This window comes from Petaurus breviceps, unplaced genomic scaffold (assembly GCF_028583685.1).
Source record: "Petaurus breviceps papuanus isolate PSGF00001 unplaced genomic scaffold, PetGlider_PUasm1.0 174, whole genome shotgun sequence".
In the NCBI taxonomy this organism is placed as follows: domain Eukaryota; kingdom Metazoa; phylum Chordata; class Mammalia; order Diprotodontia; family Petauridae; genus Petaurus; species Petaurus breviceps.
In genome coordinates, this window is record NW_027185761.1 from 65,526,992 (window position 1) to 65,546,363 (window position 19,372).

Sequence of the window (19,372 nt, forward strand, 5' to 3'; positions counted from 1 at the left end):
ATGGCAGTTGAGACCTTCTTGAGTTTTTTAGACTGGATTCCCCATAACATGGGATAAAGTGTCTGCTGACAAGGCAACAACAGAAGTACTTTCTGTCTCACAGCAAATGGCCCCCTATAGACAATACAGAGGCGTTTCTAGGAGCTCAAGGGCATTGGTGACCATCCCTTCTAACCCGAAATTGACCACCACTTCATTGCTAGTTCAGGCAGAGACAAGGATCTATGATGGAAAATCCTGTTACGTCAACTCCCGTCCCCTTCTTTATTTCTTTTTCCCACAGTTGTGACTCCAGGGACTCCTAGCACTTTGGCCACTTTATGATGTAAACATTGGGTGTCTGCCATTTAGCGTGGAGCTTCCCTAGGGACTCCTACTCCAACATCAACTTTGTTCATTGTTTCAAGTCCTTATGTAGCATTAAATAGCATTAAACATCTTTTTCATACCATAATCCTATTACCCCCACCACTGCTTCTGCATTCAGTCTGTTGTGATATGTTGTTTTGGTTCAAGAAGAAAATCTGGCCTCACAGAGTTATGTATTTGGAAAAGGGAGGAGTATTTTAACTGGAAAACACTATTTTAGTATTACTGTGAAGATGGTTTTTTCCTCACTGATCACCAGAAAGGATCTCAGGAACCTTCATCACATACCACATGTTGAGAACCACCCTCTTTACTATATAAATGGCTAAAAAAGGAGGAAAAAGACAAATTTATAAATGAAGAGACTGATGGCAAACAGTTATTTGAAAGAACAGTCAGACTCACTGCTTATCAAAGCAATACAAGTAAGAATAACTCTGTGGTACTTCTTTACATCTATCAAATTGACAAGAAAGAATTAAATGAAACTTACTGTTGGCAAGTCATGGAGAAATATCCTTCATTGCTGATGGAATTCCAGTTTGGTGGAATGCTGGAAAGCTATTGGACAGTGCCCTGAGACAGTTACCAAAGTAACCCTATCTTTGGACTTCTATGTAATTCTGTTGGTGGAAAAATAAACAACTATCTTTGGAAAGTTATATGTAACAGCATTACTTGTGATTGAGGGTAGAGGGAGACACCACCTGGAAACAGCCTAAATGTCTAATGACAGAGAACAGTTAAGGAAAGTATGGTCCATTAATGTAATGGAATCCTCTAATGAAATTAAGATGCCTAAGTATGATTACCGGGTATCATCCACATCTCTCCTGCTTTATATCTCAAAATCCTAAAGGAAAGCAGTAACAGGAGTCTCAAGACTAATAAGAACATGATTGGAGGAAATAACAAATCTAGAGTTTTTCTTGATGGCCAATGACAGAAAAACTTTTAAACATTTTGAAATGGCTTATCAAAATAACGAGGGCTGTCACAGATTGGCAAGCTGATTTGTCAAACGGGACCGACTTCATGTATAAAGAGATTTCTGTGCCAATAAAAACAATTCCCCGAGGGGCAGGAAAAAAGCAAGCTCCGGCTTTTGTAAACAGCCAGCCCTCAGACAGTTAGCGTCCAATATGTTTGCTTCTCATTGAAAATTTCCCTGTACCCAGCTGAGCTCCTGAGTCTGCTTTTACCTGAAAACTACAAGCTTTTTTTAGAGACTCTTGCCCTCACCTCAGTCCTCTTGGTTCCTCACAACATCCTCTGCATTTTCTACCATTGGTATAATGAGCCCTGGTCATTTTCTTCCTCTACAGTATGGTTTCTCCAAATCTCTCAGGTTCCATCTTTCCTTCCTTCCCTGCAGTAGCTTACTGGCTGCCTAACTCATTCCCTTAAATCCAAAGGATTTTTTCCCTTTCTTTTTCTCTCTTTTGCCTTCTCTAGTCCCAGATACCCTGTAATCAAACTCTGGAATTTGTTACATTTCTTCAAGCAGAGATGAAGGTGGGAGAAACTGTCCTCAGTTCCCCTTAAGTTGCCAGCGGCACTGTTGGTCAGTGCTCTTAGATGTGAGTTGGTTTCTACCCAATTAATCAGTTAGTAAATCAATCACTCAAGAAGCATTTATGAGGCACCGACCATGTGCCAGGCTCTATACTAGGTGATGGAGATAGAAAATTTTTAAAAAATGAAGACTTGGTTCAAACCTACAGTAGCCCTCCATCTAGTTAATATTCACTGCCCCCCCCCCAATGTAGTGAGTGTCAGTTTATTAAAGGTAAGAGAAGCGTGATATGCATCTGGTCTTATCATTAGTCTCATATGAGGGGTGTCTCTGGTGCCCATCACCCTGGACAATCATGAACCCTCCCTTGTTCAGTTAGCAGCAAACCCCAGTATTCCTTATGCTTCCCAGCAGATACAGCAGGTCAAACACAGAGGAGTAAGCAGTGACAACAGCATTCTTTGCTTATCCTAATGTCCCCAATCTATTGAACTAGCTTTTTCTTCAGCCAGCATCTTAAATATTTTCTTTATTCCAACTCTCCATCTGAGCATCTGAGATAAAAATCACCTCTACACTTAGTCATTAATCCCCTGACTTTCTCCAACAGGGTTGAGGAGGTGATGCTTTTAGCTATGACACAGCTATAGAAAACAGTCCTGGGCTTTGACTTTTAGGACATAGTTTGAATCCTGAATGTACCCCTTGATTTCTGTGTGGCCTTAGGCAAGTCATGTCTCTCTGGAAGTTTATATGATAGATTCCCCCATCTGGCCCTCATAGACTACTACCCCATGTCCTAAGGAAATTAGTGATTAAATAGGGGCCCTCCCACTCCTGCCTAAGATAGGAGATATATATGGCTTTATGGTCTATAGCCCACTCTTCCTCCAAATACTTGCTTGGTATTGCATCAGTGCAGGGTCATGACCTGTTTCTACCAAGATCTCCATACACAGGCCTATTTGGGTCCAGAATACATTTTTATGGTGACTCACATATTTTCAGGCATCATTCATATGTTCACATTTCCAGCTAGCTTTGGGTGCTAGCCCATTCCAGTCCCAGGATCACTGAAAGCTCTCTCATCACCTTCATGGTGAAGGCCAGCCTTTGGTGCAACTTGGTAGCATGAGAACTCCTACAGGTGGAAGACATTCACCAGTGGTCAATCATTAATGGGTATGTCCTTCTCTGTGAGCTACAAGAATCCACTGCTCTAACGAGAGCTCCTATCAGTCCCGTACAACAGAGGTTGAATTAGTGTCACTCACTTGGGAAGGGTTCCAGAGCCCTGCTGTTCCTACCTACAAAGATACTCGAAGAAATGAATTGTGGATCAATACTCTCTTGCTAGTTGTGTGATTTCTTGGTTCCCTTTCCTGGACCAGCGACAACAGACTATTCTTTCTCCCAGTTGTGCTGGGCTAAGGTCTAATGCCTTCCCTCCCTCCCTCCCTTAAGGATGCTGACACCTCCTCATTTCTTTTTTTTTTTAATTTCAATTTCCTTTTATTTATTTTGTTAAATATTTCCAAAATACATGTAAAAATATCAACATTTGTTTTTTAAAATGTTGAGTTCCAAATTTTCTTCCTCTCCCTTTCTCCTCCTCCTCCCCCACCCACCCCTTGAGAAGGCAAGCAATATGATATTGATTATACTTGTGAAGTCATTCAAAACACATGTTCATGTTAGACATGATGCAAAAGAAAACATATACACACAAAATCAAGAAAAATAAAGTAAGTAAGAAAAGTATGTTTCAGTCTGCTCTCAGAGTTCATCAGTTCTCTCTCTCGAGATAAACACAGATCCTTTGCAATGGTGTTGGTTTTTCTGAAGCCATCTCCCTCCTCATTTCTTATGGCAAAATAATATTCCATTACAATCATATGCTACAACTTGTGTAGTTATTCCTCAGTTGATGGGCATCCCCTCAATTTCTAATTCTTTGCCACCGTAAAAAGAGGTGCCGTGAATATTTTTGTACCTGGCTCCTTTTTCCTTTTCTTTATTCTTTTTGGGATACAGACCTAGTAGTGGTACTGCTGGGTCAAAGAGTATGCACAGTTTTATAGCCCTTTGGTTGTAGTTCCGAATTGTTTTCCAGAATTGTTGGAGTAGTTCACAACTCTACTGACAGTGCATTACTGTGCCTATTTTCTCATATGTCCTCCAGCATTTGTTATTTTCCTTTTCTATCATGTCAACCAATCTGATAGGTGTGGAGTGGTGTATCAGAAGTGTTTTAATTTGAATTTATCTAATAGTAGTGATTTAGAGTATTTTTAATGTGACCATTGATAGCTTTGATTTCTTCTTCTGAAAACTGCTAGTTCATATTCTTTGACCATTTTTTCAATTGGGAAATGGCTTTTATTTTTACAAATTTGGTTCAATTTCCTATATATTTGAGAAACTTTATCAGAGAAACTTGCTGTGAAAAATTTTTCTAGTTTCCTGTTTTCCTTTTAATTTTGGCTACATTAGTTTTGTTTGTGTAAAAACGTTTTTAAGTTCATGTAAACAAAATTATCCACTTTGCTTCCTGTGATCCTTTCTATCTCTTGTTTAGTCATAAACTTTCTTCATTCAGAGATCTGACAGGTAGATTTTGCATGCTCCTCTAATTTACTTGTGTAAATTATATGACCCTTACGTCTAAATAAATTTTCCATTTGGATCTTTTTGGTATATAGTATGAGATATTGATCTATAACTAGTTTCTGCCAAGCTACTTTCTTGTTTTCCCAGCAGCTTTTGTCATATGGAGTGTTTTTATCCCCAAAGATTTAATCTTGGGGTTTATCAAACACTAGATTACTATGGTCATTCACTTTTGAGTATTGCATACCTAAGCTATGCTACTGATCCACCACTCTCTTTCTTAGTGCCACATTTTTAAAATGATTATTGCTTTGTAATATAGTTTGAAATCTGGTACTGCTGGGCTGCCTTCTCTCACATTTTCTTTTCCATCGATTACCTTGATATTTTTGACCTTTTGTTCTTCCAGATGAATTTTATTATTATTTTTTCTAGCTCTACAAAATAATTCTTTGGTAGTTTGATTGGTATAACATACCTATTCATTTCTAATGAGCCTGTGTGTATGTGTGTGTGTGTATTTGTGTGTACTTTAAGCAAAAGAAATGGATATGGAACAGCTAGAAGGACAAGTAGATTGTGTCCAGATGCAGATAAAGGCCAGAAAATCCTGCTTAAGGAAACGTAGGGAAATGACTTTCATTGCTTCTATCTCCCTGCTCTCATCTGGATACCACATCCAATGGGAGGTTTGATTTTGTCTGTGCTCTTTGGAAGTGATCTGCACTGCTCCCACTGCCACAGCTAGCCCAGCAACATGACCATTGTCTTCTCTCCGGACCAGTGTCTGGACTCCTCTGGAGATCTGAGCAGGTCTAGAGCTAGGAAGGGTGTGAATACACATTTGAAAGACAAGGGAGTAGATAACAAAACTTAGAGAAGAACCTTTCTATGCCTCTTAACTCTAGTGCCCTCTCTGTCTATTATTTCCTATTTATATTATATTACATGTTATATTATATGTTATATTACATGTTATATATCATAGCATAGCATAGCATAGCATCCTACATGTAGCTTGCTTTGTATATATTTGTATGCATTTTGTCTCCCCCATTAGATTAAACTTCTGGAGACCAGGGACTATCTTTTGCCTCTTTTTGTACCCCCAGGGCTTATACCCCTTACGGTGCTTGGCACATAGTAATGACTTAAGTAATGTTGATTCATTGATTGATCATTTCCTTGGAATAAGTGAAGGCTGGATGACCCCTCACTAGGAAAGCTATCCAGAGGAGTGTTGTTGAATCTGGATTATATTTCTTCAGCTATGGGATCCTATGATTCTGTGACAAAGCTCCAATCCTAGATGTTTGGAACTGTGTCTTTGGATTAGACATGTTTTGGGAAAGATCCTTTTGGAATAATTGCAGGGAAATCTCATTGCACAATAAAATATTTTGAATGGGCTTATCTCAAAACTTAGCTGCCTTTCCCCCTAGACATTTTAAAACTCTTAATAGGAATAAATTGTTTGCCTAGTAATTTTTTTTTAAATCCTCGGATAAGGAGTACATGATTGGAAAGCGAGGGAGAATAAAAACATGAGTGAGACAGCAATGCTATGCCCAGGAGAGGACCCTTACAGCTACTAATGTGTAAAACTTATCATTTAAAGTTCCTCCTGCTTATTCAAGCTGCAGATAATGGAGAAAAGTGGCTGGTTAGATGCCAGGATAGCATTTGTTTGCCAAGTGTAGTGTTTAGTACTTGTTAAATTTGATTCATATCTCAGGTTGGTCCCATTAGTGGTCTACTAGTGATAACCTAGGCAACTTGGCCTGTAGATTCCTTCAAATAATCGCAGCACAAACTATTTCCTATTGCATTAGCACATACTGAGTCAGACTGGAAGGCCATCTACCTGACCCATATAACTGTGTGCTTCCCTTCCTGTCATCTGTGTCAGAGGCTGCTGTGCCTTTAATGGGTTGAATCGAGAGGTAGTAGATTCCCCCTTCTTGGAGGTCTCCAAGCAAAGACTGAATGATCACTTCTTAAGTCTCTTGGAGATGGAATCATTTTTCAGGTGTCAGTCAATGAGGTCCCTTCCAAGTATCGACCACTGAGAATTCCTACAGCTTGGAGATTTGGCCATTCTGATGTGATCTTGGCCAGTGTTATTGGGAGAATGCCTGGAATCCCATTTGCTCAGAAAATAAAAAGCTTTCTACCAGTGTCAGCTTTAGGAAAATGAGACTTGTGAGAGAAGGAAGATGAATGGAATTGGAATCATTTAGAGAAGAGGATGTGGAATAGTGAGCAATATTCAAATATTGGGAATGCTATAATTGGGAGGATATTGCTTGGTTTTTTTGTTCTATTTTTTTTCTTTGCTAGAAAAGATGGAAAAAGCTACTAAAATAATACAATAAATACGAGTTAAATATAGAAAAGGACTTCTGATGCGATTCTAATACATGGAAAACGATCCGCAATTCAGTTTATTCAAAAAGCATTTATTCAGCACCTACTGTGTGCCAGTCACTGTGTTTGACAAAGTCCCTGCTCTCAAGGGGCTTCTTTTCTGTGGAGGATCCTGCGTGTGCTCAAGAAAGGCACTAGTATATGCATACCATACACAGCATAGATGCCGCATCCTTTCTGCCAGGGTCCAGGTGGAGCAATGATAACTTCAGGATGTGGCCGATGGGCCCCCTGGGCTTTGGAGGGAGCCATGAGACTGAAGGGAAGAAGGATAGTGTTCCAGGTGTGGGGGCAGCTTAAGGGGACGTGTGACCTGAGAACAAAACATGGACAAAGAAGATGTGGGTAGAAAAAACTGGAGATGATCGATAGAATGAGGGGGAGTTGAGAAAGGCTTCCTGCAGCCAGGGGGCTTTTGGGTGGGAGCTGGAGGAAGCCAGGGGAGTTACGAGATGGACATGAGCAAGGAGGGGACTGGAGGCATGGGGCCAAGCTGGGGGCAATGCTCAGAGTGTCTTGTGTGACCAGCCGTGGGGAGGGCAGCAGAGACTGGTGCCGCATGGTGCAAGGCATGAAGACGCTGGGAAGGAGGGTGGGGCCAGGTAGTGTAGGGCTTTCAGTGCTGGACAGAAGGTTTCATCTTTGATCCCTGGAGCTTTTTGTTCTGAATGAAATACAAAGAATGAAGCAATTCCTGCCCATGAGGAGCTTGTGGCAGCGTCTGGGAGGGATTGGAGAGGGTCAAGAGGATTTTAAGTCAAGAGATCGAGTCCTGTTCCTGTGTGGAAAGTGTTAGTGTAGCCAAGATCTAGAGTGTGATCAGGACAGGTGGCCTTGTTTGTACCACTAACACATTCCTTTGTTGTGAGAGTGAGATTTCTTCACCATACTGTGCTGGAGGCCAGGAAACCTACCACTGTGGGTATCTGTGCAACTTTGGGGAATTCCTTTGTTCCCTCTAGGCTTCGATTTCTCCATTTATAATAATGTTGTGTTCACATTAACGAGTTAATGCCTAAATGAAAAGTGGTTACTTGCTCACTGTGTGCCAGGCATTGTACTAAGTGGGGGGGAGACAGTGCCCACCCCCTTAGAGCTAACATTATTCAGGGGGGTGGGGGAAGATAACACATCTTTGGAAGTGGTGACTCAGGAAAGGAGTCCCAAGCTTGGGGAGATGATCCACGATGGACATGCCCTTTCAAGGAGCAATGGTAATATTGGTTTGGTTTCTAGTGAGAGATGGGGAGGTTGGGGTCAGACAGTAGGCAGATGGCAGGTGCCTGGGTGGGCAGCTAGATGGAATGGGAGGCATGGTCTGCTCTGGTGGCCTGGGACTGGCTAGATAGAGTGAGCTAGATAAAGTCGAGGGACCTAATTCCCCAAGGGACTGGATAGTTTCAATAATTGTCTGGGGGCACCTCTCTAAGGCCTCATTGAAAGAACAGTTTCTAGTTTGATTTGGGACGTAGTGTTTCTTTTCCTGTACCTATCCACACTGATGAAATTACTGGGTTGGACTCTCTGTGTGACTCACACCCACCACCCCAGTCCCCAGGGCCAAGACTTCATGATTCCCAAATGTTTTTAAAGGATTTATTATCATTTGAAACAGTGCTTCAATCAGAAAACCTGGGCTCTAAACCCAGCTCTGTCAGTTACCCCCATGTCACTCCATCTAGTGACTTTCCCTCTGTTGGCCTAGGTGACCTCCAAGACCCCTCTGAGGTTTCCATCGTTGGCCCATCTGGGTGTTCCCTCTTGGACTAGGACTAAAACCCCAGGCTCTGTCCCTTTCCTCTCTTCCTCCTCCTGTCTTAGCTGCCAGTGTTGACGTGAGACCATCCATCCCAAAGCAATATCCCAGCACTTTCTTCCAGAGTACATTGACTCCCCTGCTTTTTGTCTTTTTTTAGATAGAAAACTTGCAAGAACAAGTCAGAGACAAGGACAAACAGCTGAGCAACCTGAAGGATCGGGTGAAGTCTCTGCAGACGGATTCCAGTAACACTGACACGGCCCTGGCAACGTTAGAAGAGGCTTTGTCTGAAAAGGTGACCTTCCTGCAGACCCTCACTTGACAGAGATTGGTGTAATTACCAACCCCTGTTCCACTCACTAAATCAGGCGAAAATGAAACAATATGATGCCTGTCCTCAAAGAACCTCCATTCTACTGGGGGGAGGGAGGGGAGAAGGGCACTTGGCTTGCTGCAGAAACCCCCGCCTGCAAGGGGTTGGTAGAGGGGGAAGACAGGCATGTTGTTCATGGGAATGCCAGATAGCAAATGGGGCCAGGCCGGGACCACGTGGATTCTGATCCAGAGGGAGAAGCTTCCTGCTGGCTAGGGAATTTGGCATTGTACTTTTCAAAGCTTCATTAGCATTGATGTGTTTTCAGACCTGACTTGAAACAAAAGGCACATTTAGCCCCTTATTTTAGAAGAAAACCAAAAAGCTGTTCTCCTCCAGAGCTTTGTTCTAACGTAGTCTAAGATATTTTAATGGAGTCAATGAGCCCGGCAATAAATGAGCATTTGTTAAGCACTGACTGTATTAGGCAGGGTGTTAGGTGCTGTGGATACAAGGACAAAAATGGACACAGTCACTGTTCTCAGGGAGGCTGCATTCTCTTTTGGGGAGACTATGTGTAAGTGTGTAGGCAAAGAGTAAATGTAAATGAAAATATAGTAGTGTGGGAGGGAGGGTGGCCAGTGGCAGTTGGAGGAGATATCAGGAAGGACTTCCCATACAAGGAGATGCTTGAGGTAAGGCTTCAAGGAAGAAGAGGTGAATAGGGTGTGCATTCCCGGCCTAGGGCACAGACAATGCAGAGACATGGGGATAAGTCATACACAGGAAGCAATAGCAAGGACGATTTGAATGGACTGTGTGCAAAGGGATATAGAAAGAATCTGGAAAGGTAGTTGAGGCCAAGGAAAACACTGAGATTTTCTCTCTGTCTTGGAAAGATAATTTTGGTTCTGCTTTCAAAGCAACGTTGCCATCTGCCATATTCAACAATGGTTGATGAGCTAAGATGGACAAGAGACAGCCATGTAGGGGAAGGAGCCTTGAGATGCGTTTGACGGTGGCTCACCCACACTGCTGGGCAGCCGTGGGATCTGGAATAAGACATTTCTGTTTTCTTGGCCTCAGTTTCGTTATCTGTAAGGTGTTCTCAAGTTCCTGAGTGTTCTAAAGCAGTCTAGCTCTGTGGGGTGTTATATATAACTTGTGACTTTGTAAAATAATCAAAATGACTTTTCAAGGCAAGGCAAATAGTTTTTCTGTGTTGACAGGTTTATTTCAAGAAGATGTCAAGTCATTTTATGTTAAAATTGGACTTTCCAAGACATATGATTAAATCATTACTTCTCTTCTCATTTGGCATTTAATTTTGAAGTGGTGTGACAGAAGTCAGGGGTCACCTCCCTGTGCCCTTTCTTCCAATCCACTGACGCACACGTGTGGACGGACCTCAGAATGTTTCTTTGCATGCTTAGTTAAATGGGATCCTAAGTGTTTCTGAAATGTTTGGTCGGTCACTCTTTTTTTTCCAACATCACAGTCATTCACCCAAATACCAGCTCCCTCCATTCAAGCCTCTCTTGTAACACAGAAAAAAAAAAACAGTTAACCGAATGGTGGGCAACGGCTTTGGATGGTGTCTGGCACCTTCTGTCCCATCCTTCTAATGGGATGAAGGCTGAAGGTTTCATCCTGCAGGATGCACAGGAGATAGAGTGCTGGGCTTGGGGCCAAATCCCCCTTTGGCCCCTTACTAGCTGTGTGAATCTGGGGAAATCACTGGACCTCTTAGAACTTTGGTTTCCTTATCTCTAAAGAAGGAATAATAAAGTGCCTATCTCCCAGAGTTGTTGTGAAGATCATAGCATCATAGATATATAGCAGGAAGGGATGTTAGAGCCCATCTGATCCAACCCCCTCATTTTGCAAAGGAGGAAACTGAGGCCCAGGGAGTTTAATTGACTTGTTAAAAGTCACATAACTGGGGAGACTGGGATTTGAACCCAGGCCTCCTGACTTAGGAGAGGGCAGTTTTTCCTCTGTACAAATTCTTTATGTAGAAGGCATTGTGTGAAGCTGACGGCACCCTAAACATGGGAAGCGCCCCTTTCTTTTTTTGCATTCATACCTGGCTGCATCTCATGTCTGCTCTCAAACCCTGATATGTTCTTGCAGTTAATCTGAGTTCAGTCACTTTTTAGTGTTATTTTTGTTTGTGTTTTTGTAGTTTGTGTCTCTGTGACCATCCTGGATCTTTGTGTCTCCCCCAGGTTCCTCTGAATTCATCTTCATCACTGTTTCCTAGAGTACAGTAATGTTCCACTTTATTTCCTTTCCTCTTGGGAAGCTTGATGGCAGGGGTATATTCAGGCCACTTTAGCTGTGTGACCCTGGGGAGGTCACTTAACCTCTGTTTGCTTCAGTTTCTTCATCTGTAAAATGTTGACGTTAATTGTATCTACCTGTCAGCTTTGTGAGGATCCAACGAGATATTTTAAAGCTCTCATTGCATGTCTCACACACAGTAAGCACCATATCAGTGTTAACTATTATTATTTCTTTCCCCATTAGCATTTGCCTTGTTTAAGACTCACTCCCCCCCCCTTTTAACTCCTTTCTCTAAATAAGCGATTGAGCTCTGTTGATCTCAATTGCCTGTTCTGACAAATTTGTAATGAATGCATTGGGTCAAGTTCAAGGTCAAGCACTGAAGAAAAGTGCAACCATGAGAGCGACCCAGGCTGGGCTTCAGGCTGGGTCCTGGTGAGCCCGCGTTCTATAGCAGTAGAGGGCCGTAGAGGCCATCGGATTCCCTAACTGGAATTCCGGTCACTGAGCATTTACTGAGTAGCGTTCCAAGCTCCTGTCAGTCTGCTCAGCCACAGTCGAGCACACTGAAACTTGATTCTACCTAGTGATATCATTTCTCTCCTCTTCGGGAATGAAGGACTGCAGCCAACCAAGGATGGAAGGGCCTTGAGGATGTGATTCCAGAGTCAGGCCTCTGGTCCCTGGTCCTGGACGTTCTCTCTGCACTGATGCCCTGAGATGGCCCCTCAGTCCCCAGCCTTCGTTCTCTTCCCTGTCTTCACAGATGGCAGATGTGGTATCATTCATCTCATGTGATCATGGTGGAACACATGTGCAGAAAGAGAATGAGTCACAGGCACAGGAATAACTCAGAGGCTGCTCTCCAGTGATGGGAAGCCCCTCCCTTCTGAGGCCGACCCTTCCGCTCTCTGACATCTGTGTCAGCCTACGTTTCTGCCTCTACAGACTCTGCCCATTGCTACTATTTAGAGGCAGGGGGACTTTCATTTATAACTCTCTGTCCCCAGCATTGAGTACAATGCCTGGGGAACATAGTAGGTGCTGAATAAATATTAGTCCATAGATTGATTAATAGCTTAATTCTGGGCTCAAACCTATGAAATTGGATCAGTCATCTAAATGATGCCACTTAAATTTTTGAAAACTACTTTTCAATCTCTAAATTGTCCCTTCTTCAGGAAACAAATGCTTCCAATTCCCTCCAATAACCGTCATATGGAACATTCCCTGGTTCTCTTGTCAATCTGGTCACCTTTGGCTGGATGTGTTCCAATGTATTTACTGTATGTTTTCCATAAAATGTAGATGTAGTAAATCAGTCAATAAACATTTATTAAGCACCTACTATGTGCCAGGCACTCAGGCTGGCCAAAGCAGGGTATACTCTAAACCATCCCTTCTTTCTGGACCTCTCTCAAAATAGTCAAGAAATTCACTTACTGCCATGAAAAATCCTTGGCTTAAGTGAACCTGGCAGTCTGCTGGGACCAAGCTGCTGGGAGCAGCTATGTGGTTTGATGTTAGACATGAAGTTAAGAAGACCTGAGTTCAAATTCTACCTCAGGCATTTACCAAAAAAATCTAGCTGTGTGAGCCGGGACAAGTCACCAAACCTTTCTTAGCCTCAGTGTTCTCCTCTGTAAAACAGGGATAATAATCCCGCCTGCCTCAAAGAGTGATTGTGAGGATCAATGAGGTAATGTCTGAAAAGTTTCTTGTGAACTTTGACGTGCTAGAGAAATGCTGGCTATCCATCATCTTCATCATCGTCATCTTCTTCATCTTCTTCCTCCTCCTCCTCTTCCTCTTCCTCTTCCTCCTCCTCCTCCTCCTCCCCTGCTAGCTCTCATACTAACCTAGAAGTAACATTTTCAGGAGGCAAGATTTAGAAAGCTGGTCTCCCTGTGTACTTGCTGTGGCTGCCATTTGATAAGGTGCTGAGGAAGGCTGCTGGGAGCCCTGTAGCTAAGCGCCTGGGGCTCTTGCACCCAGATAAAGTGGTCAGAGATTAGACCCACAGGAGACAGCTTCAGGCAGAGAGGCCCTTGCCAATGCAAATAAGCTGAAAACAAAAGCACATTGTTGGGATTTCTGCAAGTTTGCTGTTAATCAAGTTGAACATTAGGGCCTTTTAACACATGTTTTTGACATCTAGCCTTGTGTATCTGACAGTTAAATTAGTCACCTCATGACTGACGGAGAAATATTTTATGCTTTCTAATCACCAATAAAGCAGAAAAATATATCACAGTCCTGGCCTTTTGAAAATAATCTGGTTCTAGTAAATAAAGTCCTAGAAGCTGATAAAACCTGTATATATACACACACGCACATGTATGTATATATGTATACATGTATAGATGTATAGATATGCGTGTATGCATACCCCACACAATGCATATATACATACACACATGTACAAACACATACTGACACATGTACACATATAAGCAGACACACATTTATATGTAGAGGCATGCATACACACATACACACACATACGGACTTATTTTCCCATTTAATTCAGCAAACTCTCTTTTGAGCACCTACTGAGGGCAAGGCGTTCTCCAGAACTCCCTTTGCTCATTTCTATTTCTAATGCTCTATAATAATAATAATAAATATATTAATTATTAAATAACAAATATAATCTAATTATTAATAATTAATATTTAAATTAAAAAATTTAATTAATAATTAATAAATATAATCTAATAAATCATCTAATGATGATTTTCTAGCAAAATCATCCTCAGTCCATGAAGAATTGACAGCATCCAATGAGAGATTACTTAGAATTTAAGCCATTAGGTCTAGTTCCAACATTCTACAGATGAGGAAACTGAGTCACAGAGAGGGAAATGGACTTGTCTAAGGTCACCCAGGTAGTCAGAGGCAGAGGTGAGACCCAAACCCAGTGTGTCAGACTGACTGCAGGGCTATTTCCACTACCCCATGTTTTCTCAGGGCAAGAAGGCATAAATCTCTGCACTCGCGCTAACACGGAGCTGTCACAGCTTCGGAAGCCACAACTCATGAATACTTAATGCCCAAAGTCTCACACACTTCGTTGGTCACTACTAGTATTTATGGAGCCCAAGCACCTTTTCTTTAAAAATAACAGAGACTGAAAGCTAGGCATGTTCCAGAGCTCCAGGAATGTAAGAACAACCACACCCTCCATCATGCCCTAAACTACCAGGGAAATCGCAGAACCCCAGAGGGAGAAGAGCCCACAGAGTCTGTCCAGCCTCACCAGGACTGGGCAGGTGACCACCCAGCTTCTCTGGGCAGCTCTTCAATGAAGTCTGTTTCTCTTTAAAAAAAAAGAATATAGTATTTTATATTTCTCCCCAATTATATGTTAAAATAGTTTTTAACTTTTTTTTAAAGTTTTGAGGTCCATATTTAATTCCTCCCTAAATTCCTTCCCCAACCCCTCCCTGAGATGGCAATCAATCTGATATAGTATATACATGTGAAATTGTGTAAAAGATTTCCATATTAGTCATTTTGCACAAGGAAACTCAGAAAGAAAGGGAGGAAGGAAGGAAGGAAGGAAGGAAGAAAGGAAGGAAGGAAAGAGGAAAAATAGTTTACTTCAATAGTTTGGTGGGTTTGGGTCTCATCTCTGCTTCTGACTACTGGGTGACGTTAGACAAGTTCATTTACCTCTCTGTGACTCAGTTTCCTCATCTGTAGACCTCATCATCTTTCTCTGAAAGTGGATGGCATTTTCCCTCACTAATTCTTTGGGATCAATTACTTTCCCGTATATCAAACTCAAATCTGCTTCCCTGAAACTCATTCCCATTACTTCTCCTTCTGCCCTCTTGGGCCAAGCAGAACGTGATTAATTTCTCTCCTGTATGATTTGGAGAATGGAAGAGACCTGTTAGAACTGAGGACAGAGTCAAGAAAGCTGTTACTGAGTTGGAATGACTGGGGCTTTGCTGAGAAGTTGAACCTGAAGTCCTTCCCTTGCGTTCAGGTGACCCGTTTTGCCAGTTCAGAATTCAGGAGATACAGAAACCAATTATACAGAGCATATGGCACTTTAAAGCTGGCAGAATGTTGTAGCAGACTACAGTCTTAATGTGAATCAGCAATGCATCATGGCAGTCAAGAATGTAAATTAAAAAAATAAAAGATTGATCTGTGCTTTCATTGATGAAGGGAATTCCCTGGTGAGCCAACTCCCTCTATCAAGGCAGATTGAACCCGCTTAGCATTTACAGCCTTAGAGAACTGCCTGGGCTATTGAGAGGTTTAGTGACTTGGCCAGAATAGGCCAATGGTGAGACGCCAACCCGAGTCTTGTTGACTCTCAGGCCGTGGCTCCACTATGGTTACATTACAGTGGGTATAGTTTATGGGACCAGAGACAAAGTAGCCTTGTGGAGTCTCGTATGGAGTCTTGGAGACCACAGTTTAAGGAAAAAACACTGATGATCTGGGGCTTTGAGCTCATGACGTACAAAGATCAGTTAAAGAAAATGGGGCTGGTTTGCCCAGAGCTAATATTCAACAGCTACCATATGTATAGCACTGGGGGAGTGCTGGACAAATATCCTGTTGGACGCTCACAATGACCTCAGGAGGGAGGGCCTATTATTATCCCCATTTTATGGTTAAAGAAACTGAGGTAAACAGGGACTTGCCCAGGTGACATAGAGAGTAAGGATCTGAGGTTAGATCTGAATCCTGAATCCAGGCCTGGTGATCTTTCCACTGAGACATTCAGAGAAGAGGAGATGCTGACTGCATTTGGAATGCTGCTGAGTGGATGGACAGGTGGATAGAGTGAGAGATCAAACATTCACGGAGTGTTTACTGTGTGCCCCGGCAGTGTGCTAAGTGCTAGGGATGTCTGTGTGTATGTACACACACACACGGGTGTAGATATGAATGTCTGTGTGTATGTGTGTACATGCATGCATACATGCATACATACATGCATACACATACACACGTGCTCACACATTAGACAAATAAGATAATCCCTGCCCTCAGGGAGTTTGCATTCTAAGGAGCAAAGACAACACACAAAGGCAAGCTGAAAACCTTAGGAGGGAGAGGAGGAGAAGCAGAGAGCCTCCTTCACAGCTCAAGGCAGGGGAATGCCAAGGAGCGACCTGGGAGCCCTTCTCCGCTCAGCATGGGGGCAGTGGGAGGCAAGAGATTTAGGCTTGTTTTGTGTACCCGGGCAGGTAGATTAAGGGCACTGAGAAGAAGACAATCAGAGGCAATGTCAAGAAAAAATAAAATGAAACCAAGATTTCCATATGATAAGAGCCCCCCACAAGTGAGCTGGGCTGCCCCAGAGGCAGTGGGGATCTTCAGCTAAAGTCGGGGTGAGCTTTTGTCTGGGTGGGACCGGGGGCGGGAGGGAGATGGGAGAGATCCCTGATCAGATTCTAGCTGACCTCCTGGCATCTGAGGTCAGGATGTTGCCTGGGATGTGCTTTAGATCCCAATGACACATGAGCCATTCTGGGATTCAGTCCAATTCATCCTCTATTTGGCAGATCATTAGTCTAATCTAAATCAACCCCTCCCAAACAGGGTCCTTGGAAATTATTTTGCCTGTTAATCAGCTTCATCCAGTACATCCAGAAATCTTGAATAACATATGGCTGTGAGAGGACAGAGCTGAGTAATTTAAAGGGGTCTAGTGGTATCCTGGGACTTTGAGAATTTCACATTTCAAAGCAAAATAATTAAAATAATACCTGACACATGGCACTTTAGAGTTTGCAAAAACTTTTATCATGCACATGATCGCATTGGAGCCTGGTGACCCTTTGGTGGGAAAGTGTCAAAAGTATCTCTGTTTCTATTTATGCATGAAGAAGAAGACTCAGAAGGCAGAGTGTCCTTGCCCTACCTCAAATGGGGAACGTAAAGATACTGGGTATGGATTAGAAGGCTGGGCTTGGATCCCAGCCCTCTGTGTGACCTCAGGTGACTTCACATCAGCTCCCTGGTTCTCAGTTTACTCATCTGTGAAATGGGGCAGTTGCTATGAGGCTCAAATGAGGTCATATGCAAAATGCAGGGCTTTCACAAACTTTACGGTGTGTGTGTGTCAGTTATCATCATTTATTATTATTTTGCCTTGAATTGTGAAATTCCCAAGGTTTAAGTTCCCTGCCATTTCTCACTCTGTGACTTTTTTTTTTTTGCTTTTTGGAGGGGCAATTGGGGTTAAGTGACTTGCCCAAGGTCACACAGCTAGTAAGTGTTAAATGTCTGAAGTCGGATTTGAACTCAGGTCCTCCTGACTCCAGGGCCAGCGCTCTTTTTACTGCACCACCTAGCCACCCGTCTCACTCTATGATCTTAAGTGCTGGGGTGAGATTGTAACCCAGGGGTTCCTAACTCCAATTCAGGCATCTTGGTCACTAATCCTGGCCACCCCTTCTTATCTTTCTTTTGTCTCTTGAGGTCTAGTAGGAAAAGCAATGGGTTTTGAGTCAGGTGCTCCAGATTCAAATCTTCTACTTTGTTTTTTCTTTAACCTGCGAGGAATATGACCCCAGCAATTCTCTATGCCTGTGCGTTCTCATGTGTAGAATGAGTGGGTTGGCTTAGGCAGTTGCTCTGGTCTCTTCTGGCACTCTCTCAGGACCCTGTGAAATCCCTTCATGCTGTCTGCCAGACCTTCTCACTTGGGAGGTGATGGAGGTGAGTGCAATGGAGGAGCTAATAATGCCCTTAACAGTAGCACGGAATTTCCGAAGACGCCCAGGTTTTGGAGGGCAAGGGATTGTGAGTTCCATCTTAGACACATTGAGTTTGAGATGTCTCTAATACATCCATTTCCAGAAGTCCAGTGGACAGTTGGTGATGGTAGACTAGAGGTAAGGGCTGGATAAAGAGATCTGAAAGTCAGATACGTAGAGAGGACAATTGAACCGACTAGAATTGACGAAATTATCCAGTGGGATAGTATAGAAGAAGAAGAGAAGGACCTAGGTTAGAGCCTTGGGAGATATGATGGTAAGTAGGCATGCCAGGATTGTGTTGGGGAGGTGACCCTGGGTTCTTGGAGGTCATATCAGAAGAGTGCAAACACTAATAAATCTTTTGTTTTTGTTTTTGGAGGGCAATTGGGGTTAAGTGACTAGCCCAAGGTCACACGGCTAGTTTTTGTGTTAAATGTCTGAGGCTGGATTTGAACTCAGGTCCCCCTGACTCAAGGGCCGGTGCTCTACTCTACTCACTGCGCCACCTAGCCACTCCTAAACACTAATAAATCTTACTGAGCTTGAGCTAATGATTCGGAATATGACACTTTCAATGGGTCAGCCTTTCTACTTAGAAATTTTTATCTATAAGGTCAACTACAAGTTGATTTTATTTTAGCTGTGAAAACTTTAAATAGGTCATAAACTTCTTGTTGGATAGAATGACCTCAGTTTCCTTTTCTGTAAACATAGAACACTTGTGACCTCCCTTCCAGCTCTAAATATTTCATCCTGTGAAATCCTAAGTCTTTCCAAGTACATGCTCCTCTCTTGGTTTGAGGCCCCCAAATTATTAATTAATTAATTAACCATCTTATTCTCCTAATTTAATTCGAGCTAATAGAGGCATCAGAAGATGGGTATATTTTTGAGGGGGTGTCAATAAAGTGCATGTGTGAAAAGGCTTTGTTTTTACATGATCCAAAAGTTGGCTAATAATATAGTCGACTTCAATCTGTTAATACTATCTAGGCTTTTCTTCCTCCCAACTTCAAGAGTCTTGAAACTTAGGGACTAGAATTCTTGTGTAAATAGGCTTGTCATGATGGAAGTCCAAGAGTTAGGGCCTCCTCAGGGCTCCCCATGGCAAATACTTACCTGCTGATACAGCTCCATCATCTGCTCCATCATGAAGAAGACCAGCTTGATGAGGTTTGGAAGGAGTGCCACAATGCAGTTTACAAAGTCAGGAAATTTATGAGTTTAGAATACATACATGTTTGCTCAGTATTTAAAAAAATCTATTGCTTTATTAATATAAACCTGCAAGACCGGCAAGGTCAAAAGGTCAAGCCAAAGAATTCAGAAACAAAACTGAAGGTGTGTGATTTCCTTGAAGG

At 42.5% G+C, this 19,372-nt stretch overlaps 1 protein-coding gene across 1 annotated transcript in view; it reads left to right on the forward strand.

Annotated features, from left to right (window-relative positions):
- The window catches only part of ERC2 (ELKS/RAB6-interacting/CAST family member 2), a 1,053,591-nt gene that overhangs the window by 399,930 nt on the left and 634,289 nt on the right, over window positions 1-19,372 (forward strand). The window contains exon 7 of the mRNA XM_069084575.1: window positions 8,839-8,976. Within this exon, the coding sequence (XP_068940676.1) occupies window positions 8,839-8,976 (138 nt within the window). The remainder of the gene's footprint in view (window positions 1-8,838; window positions 8,977-19,372) is intronic.